A 9,530-nucleotide genomic window follows, 5' to 3' on the forward strand; every position below is an offset into this window, starting at 1 on the left:
GCCTGGGACACAATTCATCTGGACCTGGAGATCTGTCCACTTTTAAGCCTGCCAACATCTCCAATACTGATGGAATCCTGATATTGATGAATCCTTGTGTTCTCTTGAAATAAAAGGACCAATTCCGTGCGATGGTAAAAGTTCACTTTTGACTTTAATGTTAGGCAGTGCAGCTGACGATACACAATTGCTGATACTTCGATAAAACAATTCGGCCAACTGGCCAGTACAAAACGTAATAAACTTAGAAGATACTTAGGGGTGATTTAAAGAAGAAAACACATAGCAGAGTAAAGGAGCATAGGTCAAGGACAGGCTTAGAGAGAGAGAGAGAGATAGTTAAAACAAAGGCTGGGCTCTTTTGAGGAGATGCTTATCTTTGGGTTGACCCTTGCTTTGTCTCTAAGTGGCTCTTTGGTTTTCCTAGCTAGATGTCCGTCAATTAGCTGATAAGATTTTCAGTACAGATTGAATGGAATTTGCTGCAGTATACCTCATTTTATTCAAGTTTGTACCTTTGTGTGTGTGTATCTTTTAAGGTATTGGAACTTGATCTCTTTAATGGTTTTGTCTGAGGGGATTGAAACTTGACTAATCTCTGCCTAGCAGGGCTTCCCTTCTCTGGTGTTTCTATGACTATGAATGGCATTCTAGTATCGGGTGCATACCTTTGTAAGATCAAATCAGACTCGGTACACACACTTCTCAGTTTTGAAGACTGCATTTTCCCAGTTCAGAAACTTGCTGAGACTTTTTTCTTGGAGTCAGTATCCTTCACTAAGGTAACTGCAGCTTTCCTGATTAAAACATGATTCTTGCTTGTAGGCTTTCAACAAATCCCTCAAGTATCAAAACTTAGTTCTATCAAATACCCTGACACACACTATGACAATTTGCTCAAGAACCTCTCCGTCTCTCTCCCGGAGTTCCAGATCTACTTCCTCATTCTCTTGGGTGAAGACCGATGTGAAATATTCGTTCAACTCCCTACTAATGTCCTCTGGTTCCACCCACAGATTTCCCCCTTGATCCCTACTCTTTCCCTGGTTTATCCTCTTTCCATTGATACACTTGTAGAATATCTTTAGATTTTTCCCACTTTTACCAACCAGAGCTTTCTCATATCCCCTCTGCTCTCCTAATTACTTTTGTAAGCTCATCCTGCACTTTTTGTACTCCACTAATGCCTTTGTACTTGCTAAAAGCCTCTCCTCTTCTAATCGTAACCCGAATGTCTCTGGTCATCCATGGTTCTCTGGGCTTGTTACTCATTCCTATTACCCTAGAGGGAACGTGTTGGGCCTGTCCCCTCCCTATTTAATTTTTGAATGCCCCTCCACTGCTCTTCTGTAGATTTCCCCACAAGTAACTCTTTCCAGTCTACCTTGGTCAGATACTGCTTTATTTTACTAAAATCAACTCTTCCTCAATCCAAAACCTTTTTTTGCAACTTATCTATTTCTTTGTCCATACCAAACTTCAATTGTACCATGTTGTGGTCGCTATCACCAAAATACCCTCTACTCTTCTGCTGTGCTCTTCTGCTGTGAAGACAGACACAAAATATGTCTTCAACGTTTCTGCCATTTGCTCATTCCCCATAATTTTTCCTGCCTCTGTTTCAAAGGGACTATTGTTTACTTTAGCTACTCTCTTCCTTTTTATGTACTTGTAAACACACTGACAATTTGTTTTTATTCCTGACCAGTCTACTTCAATGGTCAGACTTGCTCCTATTCTTTGCAGAATTATAAGCCCCCCTAATTTAATACTACCTTTAACTTGCCACTAATGGATCGATCTTGCTGAGTTTTTGTTAATTAATGGAATGTAATTTTCTTTTCTTTAAATATTTCCTACTGTTAATTTACCACCATATCCTTTAGTCTGTTTACTCAATCAACCTCAGCCAGATCTCCAATAATACCTATATATCTGGCTTTATTTAAGACTAAGAGTTTGTTTGTAATTGGACTATGTCATGTTCAAACTTAATGTGAAATTCAATTGTACTATGATCGCTATTTCCTAATAGATCTTCCACCATGACATTACTAATTAATCCTGCCTCATTGCACATTTCTATAGCTGTTCACTAGTCTACACTGATTTATGTAGAGACTCCTACATCTCTGCTCCTGCACAGCATTGAGAAAATTCTCTGATCTATCTATCCTAGATCCAAAATGGATGACCACCCACACCCTTGCATTGAACCCCATCTACCTCAGTTTTGCCCACTGAAACTGTCAGTGTCTCTTTGCAATTTTCTGCTCTACTTACTGTGCCACCCAAGTTGGTGTCATCAGCAAACTGAAATGCAGCTCTCTATTCTTCCATTGAATTAATTGATATATATGGTGAAAAGCTGAGGCCTCAGTACAGATTTCCTCGAGGATGGACATCACTAGTCACACCAAGGCAACAAAAAAAAACAATCTGTTGATCCCGACACTCTCAAGTTCTCAACAATTTAACAACCCATCACAAGTTTTCCTCCAATTCCGTGTGCGTTTATTTTTGCGAATGATCTTTTGTAGGAATCTCATTGCATGCCTTCTGGAAATTCAGGTAGACAACCCATATACACTGTCCCATACGCCATATCTCTTAATTAATTTTGCTCTAAGACAACCTAATTACATTTATGTTTTTATTTAATTTTGCGTACCCAATTATTTTTTTTTCGATTAAGGGGCAATTTAGCGTGGCTAATCCACCTGCACATCTTTGCGTTGTGGGGGGTGAGACCCACGCAGACATGGGGAGAATGTGCAAACTCCACACGGACAGTGTCACGTGGCTGAGATCAAACCCGGGTCCTCGGCGTCGTGAGGCAGCAATGCTAACCACTATGGTGCCGTGTCACCCCTAATTATATTTCTGTTTTGTGGGTGGCACTGTGTTAACACACTTGCCTGACAGTGTCAGGGACCTGGTTCAACTCTGGCCTTGGGTGACTCTTTGTGGAGTTTGCACTTTCTCCATGTGTCTGCAGGGGTTACCTCCGGGTGCCCCGGTTTCCTCCCACAGTCCAAAGATGTGCAGGTGAGGTGGATTGGCCATTCTAAATTGCCCTATGGTGTCCACAGACGTGCAGGCTAGTCGGAGTTTCAAGGATAGGACAGGGAATGGGGCTAGGCAGGGTGCTCTTTCAGAGAGTCGGTGCAGACTCGATGGGCTGAACGCCTCCTGCTGCACTGGCAGGATTCATAAGAACTAGGAACAGGAGTAGGCCGTTTGGCCCCTCGAGCTGCTCCGCCATTTAATGCGATCATGGCTGATCTTTGTGGACTCAGCTCCACTCTCCGGCCCGTACACCATATCCCCGAATCCCTTTATTCTTTAGAAAGGTATCTATCTTTTTCTTTAAAACATTTAAAGAAGGAGCCTCAACTGCTTCACTGGGCAAGGAATTCCAGAGATTCACAACCCTTTGGAAGAAGTTCCTCCTACACTCCGTCCTAAATCTACTTCCCCTTATTTTGAGGCTATGCCCCCTAGTTCTGCTTTCCCCGACCAGTGGAAACAACCTGCCCGCATCTATCCTATCTATTCCCTTCATAATTTTATATGTTTCAATAAGATCCCCCCCTCATCCTTCTAAATTCCAACGAGTACAGTCCCAGTCTACTCAACCTCTCCTCGTAATCCAACTCCTTCAGCTCTGGGATTAACCTAGTGAATCTCCTCTGCACTCCCTCCAGTGCCAATATGTCCTTTCTCAGGTAAGGAGACCAAAACTGAACACACTCCGGATGCGGCCTCACCAACACCCTATACAATTGCAACATAACCTCCCTAGTCTTGAACTCCATCCCTCTAGCAACGAAAGACAAAACTCGATTAGCCTTCTTAATCACCTGTTGCACCTGCACACCAACTTTTTGCGACTCGTGCACCAGCACACCCAGGTCCCTCTGCACAGCAGCATGTTTTAACATCTTACCGTTTAAATAATAATCCATTCTGCTGTTATTCCTCCCAAAATGGATTGCCTCACACTTGGCAACATTGAATTCCATCTGTCAGACCCTAGCCCATTCACCTAACCTATCCAAATCCTTCTGCAGACTTCCGGTATCCTCTGCACTTTTTGCTTTACCACTCATCTTAGTGTCGTCTGCAAACTTTGACACATTGCACTTGGTCCCCAACTCCAAATCGTCTATGTAAATTGTGAACAACTGCGGGCACAACACTGATCCTTGAGGGACCCCACTAGTTACAGGTTGCCAACCAGAGAAACACCCATTTATCCACACTCTCTGCTTTCTGTTAGTTAACCAATCCTCAATGCCATGCATCTTTAGTTTATGCAGCAACCTTTTGTGTGGCACCTTGTCAAAAGCTTTCTGGAAATCCAGATATACCACATCCACTGGCTCCCCGTTATCTACTACACTGGTAACGTCCTCAAAAAATTCTACCAAATTAGTCAGACATGACCTACCCTTTGTGAACCCATGCTGCGTCTGCCCAATGGGACAATTTCCCTTCAGGTGCCCCGCTATTTCCTCCTTAATGATAGATTCCAGCATTTTCCCTACAACCAAAGTTAAGTTTACCGGCCTATAATTACCCGCTTTCTGCCGACCTCCTTTTTTTAAACAGTGGTGTCACGTTTGCTACTTTCCAATCCTCTGGGACCACCCCAGAGTCTAGTGAATTTTGATAAATTATCACAAATTCTATTCTAATTATCGCTCGTCAAGGTGGATTTGGGGTTGATTCTACTATGTGGTCAATTGGTGTGTTTAATTCGGATTTATTTTGCAGCTCTTTCTTCCATCCATGAGGCAGAGAGTGGCACTGGGAACTGAGGAAAGCTCCGTAAAAGGGGACATGCTACAGGAACACTGGTTTGTTGATGACATGTACACCTTTGAGAATGTTGGCTTCACCAAGAACGTGAACAATATCAAGTACCTCGTTTGTGCTGACTGTGAGATTGGGCCTATTGGTTGGCACTGCCTGGATGACAAGAAGAGCTTTTATGTGGCTTTGGATCGAGTGCAGCATCAATAGATCAGAATCAGGAGGCAGCAAGATTCCAGGACAATTCATTGACTGCGTGACTCTTGTCTTTCACCTTCTGTTCACATGTTGCCTGCATCCTGTTACTGGGGATCAGACACAGACTGGCTCACGTTGTCACCAGCAGACAACTGCATACAAATATCGGTGTGAGTTATGGCGTAGTTTGCAAGCAGCAGCTCGCCAGTCCAGTATTCTAGGGTCATGTGTATATTCTAACAAGCTGATCATTCAGCCCAGATGTTTTTGCTTATTAAATATATTTTTTAAAAGGGTGACCAGAGCCAATCAGATCATTAAGGGATTACCACTGCTGTCCCACAGGGAGGGGGAGGGCTGCGCCACTACTGTCCCACAGGGAGGGCTGCGCCATTACTGTCCCACAGGGAGGGGAGGGCTGCGGCACTGCTGTCCCACAGGGAGAGGGAGGGCTGAGGCACTGCTGTCCCACAGGGAGGGGGAGGGCTGAGGCACTGCTGTCCCACAGGGAGGGGGAGGGCTGCACAACTACTGTCCCACAGGGAGGGGGAGGGCTGCGCCACTACTGTCCCACAGAAAGGGGGAGGGCTGCATCACTAATGTCCCACAGGGAGGGGGAGGGCTGCGCCATTACTGTCCCACAAGGAGGGGCAGGGCTGCACCACTACTGTCCCACAGGGGGAGAGAGGGCTGCACTACTGCTGTCCCACAGGGAGGTGGAGGTCTGCACTACTGCTGTCCGACAGGGAGGTGGAGGTCTGCACCACTGCTGTCCCACAGGGAGGTGGAGGTCTGCGCCACTGCTGTCCCACAGGGAGGTGGAGGTCTGCGCCACTGCTGTCCCACCGGGAGGTGGAGGTCTGCACCACTGCTGTCCCACAGGGAGGTGGAGGTCTGCACCACTGCTATCCCACAGGGAGGTGGAGGTCTGCACCACTGCTGTCCCACAGGGAGGTGGAGGTCTGCACCACTGCTGTCCCACAGGGAGGTGGAGGTCTGCACCACTGCTGTCCCAGAAGGAGAGGGAAAGCTGTGGAGGGGAACTGAGGGATGTAGACTTACCTATCTTTGTGCTCATTTCCCTTGCAGCAAAGCCTAGCGTTTCATCTGTCTTCTTAATGTCAAGCCCTTGTGATTCAAGTACAAGGACTCCCACTACGCTGTAGCGCTCCACAGTCTGTATTTTGGAGGAGATGGTGGTGGCGTGGTAATATCACTGTGTTAGTAATCCAGACGCAGGTTGATGCTCTGGAGACATGAATTCAAACCCCAGCATGGCTACTCATGGAATTTACATTCAATTAATAAACCTGGTAATGGTGACCACGGAAACTATCGATTGTTGTAAAAACCCATAGGGCTTATTAACGTCCTTCAGGGAAGGAAATTTGCTGTCGTTACCAGGCCCACAGCAACATGGTTGCGTCTTAACTGCCCTCTGAAATGGATTAGTGAGACACTTAGTTCAACGGGCAATTAGGGAGGGCCGTGCCAGTGACACCCACATCCCCCAAAAGGACAAATAATGTTGAAGGCCTTTTGAAAATCCAAATATTCGACATCTACTGGTTACCCTTTATCCATCCTGCTTGTTACATCCTGAAAGAAGAATAAATTTGTCAAATACAATTTCCCTTTCACAAAATCATGTTGACTCTGCCTGAGTATTATTTATACAATTTTCTTAATGACAATGTTAAACAACCTGACCTGTAGTTTCCTGGCTAAAAATTATATGTGAAACATATGCTGTAGAATGGGTGATGCAAAGAAGGAAATGAACAAAGCAAAATACAGCACAGGTACAGGCCCTTTGACCCTCCAAGTCTGCACTATACAATGCTGCCTGTCTGAACTAAAAAGAACCAAGAAAATTGTTTCTTTATAAATACTGAGTTCCCCCATGCTAATAGTTTCAGTTTCCGGGCTACCAGGGAAGCAAAGGCCAGAACGTCTGCCTCTTTCTCCTCCTGGATTCCCGGGTCTTCTGACACCCCAAAAATCGGCACCTCTGGACTCAGTGCCACCCTTGTTTTTAACATCGCGGACATGACTTCTGCAAACCCCTGCCAAAATCCCCTGAGCTTTGGACATGTCACCCACAGTCTTGCCGGCTGCAACATTCCGAATTTCACTTTCCTCTTGTGGAGCACCGCCTTGGCCCGATTGAAACTCGCCCTCCGCACTCCAATCCTGATACACGCGGATCACCGCGTTCTCCCACCTGCTGCTCCGTTTCTTTTTCGCCCATCTCCCTGTCCTTGTAGCGGTGGAACCTCACCACTATTGCTCGAGGTATTTCTCCTGCCTTTGGTCTTCTCACGAGGACTCGGTACGCTCCCTCCACTTCCAGGGGGCCCGTCGGGGCCTCAGCTCCCATTAAGGTATGGAGCATCGTGCTCACATACGCCCCAACGTCCGCTCCCTCTGCCCCTTCGGGAAGCCCCAAGATTCTTAAGTTGTTCCTCCTCGAGCTATTTTCCAGGGCTTCCAGTCTCTCCATACACCTCTTATGCAGTGCCTCGTGCGTCTCCGTCTTCACCACCAATGAGTATCTCGTCCTCATTTTCGGCAGCTTTTGCCTTCACTCCACGGAGCTCCATCTCTTGGGTCTTCTGCGCCTCCTTTAACCCCTCAATCGCCTGCAGCATCGGCACCAACACCTCCTTCTTGAGCTCCTCCACACATCGCCAGAGGAACTCCTGCTGTTCCAGGCCCCATACCAACTGGCCTCCCTCCGCCGCCATCTTGCTTCTCACTTCCCTTCTTTGCCGCTGCTCCAGAGGATCCTCCGCAATCTGGCCACTATTATCTCTTCTGTCCATTCACATCCGGGGGGACTCCCTTCTATGTCGCCTCACAGTGGGTTTAGCCTTCGGAAATTGCCGTTGGGGCTCGGAATAAGAGCCCAAAAGTCCATTAAAATGGGAGGTGCCGAAACGTGCGACTTAGCTGGTCATCGCCGCACCCGGAAAAGCCGATACCTGGCGACTCTTGAGCAAACGTAATTAAACAGAGCCAAGTTAAAAGTCTAAGAGCCAAAGTTAGCAACATTTACATTTAGCAACTAACCACTCCGAGAGAATCCAAAATTTGAATTGAGAATCCAATTGGAAGCAGAAAAACCACAAGCATAAGAACAGTACTGATCAAGCCTCTGAGATTCGGAAGTGTGTTAATGCATGCGTACTAACAGGGATATAAGGTAAACCTGAGAGATTTTGTTGCGTAAAACTGTCGTGAGTTTTGTAGACTGGAAATTAGTGTAAGCCGTACCCATGTTTACATCACCACTTTATCACCCTCTGTTCCAAATTCAGGAGAGAACCTAGATAGAGAAAATGGCAATGAAGGCAATGGAATGCCTGATGAACCCCCAGGAATTCGCAGCGACCAGTAAAGTAGGACAGTGCCCTGTTTGGGAAGATGAGATCAGGAAATATCTCAAAGGGAAAGGATGGCCCCTTTAGGGTGAATTCTGCGATAATGAGGAAACAGGTCCCGGGAGTATAGGACATACTTGGTGGGAGAACCTGTCCGAGAGCCACAAGAAGAGCTTAGGGAAAGCTTGCAAGCCGATGGCAATCGTGTCCTGTTTGGCAGGCACAGAGGAGGTCATTAGGATGCTCCATAGAGAGAGGAGAGAGATAGAACCAGGGAGGTAGACGTGAGTGAGCTCAAGAAAGAGAATCAAGATCTGAAAGAGCAGTTAGCAGCAAGGGACAGAGGTGGATGATGCCAAGAGTGCACATCAGTCTTTTCTCGCGCATTTGAACAGTTTTCAGATGCAATATGATAACGGCTACCAGGACACGCAACGTGCGTCTTGGTAAGACAAGAGACAGAACAGCAAGTGGAGTAATTGCAGAAGCAATGCAATGATTTAAAAGCAGCCCTACGAGCACTCTATACTTCCACAACGGAACAAAGACAGAGCTCTGTAGACCACGCAGTGGCGGAAGCGAATTGTAATCTCTGCTTTCCGTTCAAAATGGATTTCAAAGCACATTTGGACCACAATTAGATCCGGAAAACGGCCCCGACTGGCAGGAATTGAACGAGACTGCCCATAGATACGTACGTGGGACATGTACGCAGGAAACCCCCCCCAGAAAAGGAAAGTGCCCCAACCCCCAACCGAGCAGGCAGAACACACCCTCACGAACCCTGTAACCACACCGCAGGGCCGAAGGAGAAGCAGATTTCCTTTACACAACCCTGTTAACCGTGACCCAATTACGGGACGCGTGTGGAAAAATTCCACCGTTCCTTCCCACATCAGACCCCCACCAATTTTTTGCGAAAGTCAAACAGCAGGCCACCATGTACGGCCTGGACGAAAAGGAGCAAGTCAAGCTCACAGTTCTAAGCCTCGAACCTTCCGTCGTGGCAGCCCTTCCAAACCCACAGAATGTAGCAGGAGGCACACTCCAAGAGATGCACACAGCAATCCTTGATGCGATCGGCTTTAACAGGAGACCCCGTGGAAGGCCTAAATAAGTGTAGGCAAAAGA

General features: G+C 46.7%; 1 protein-coding gene across 1 annotated transcript in view; it reads left to right on the forward strand.

Moving 5' to 3' along the window:
- The window catches only part of rabif (RAB interacting factor), a 30,262-nt gene extending 23,601 nt beyond the window's left edge, over positions 1-6,661 (forward strand). Inside the window, exon 2 of the mRNA XM_072480723.1 lies at positions 4,780-6,661. Coding sequence (XP_072336824.1) covers positions 4,780-5,028 — 249 coding nt within the window. The 3' untranslated portion in view covers positions 5,029-6,661. The remainder of the gene's footprint in view (positions 1-4,779) is intronic.
- Positions 6,662-9,530: the final 2,869 nt, after the last annotated feature.

This window comes from Scyliorhinus torazame, chromosome 17 (assembly GCF_047496885.1).
Source record: "Scyliorhinus torazame isolate Kashiwa2021f chromosome 17, sScyTor2.1, whole genome shotgun sequence".
NCBI classification, from domain to species: domain Eukaryota; kingdom Metazoa; phylum Chordata; class Chondrichthyes; order Carcharhiniformes; family Scyliorhinidae; genus Scyliorhinus; species Scyliorhinus torazame.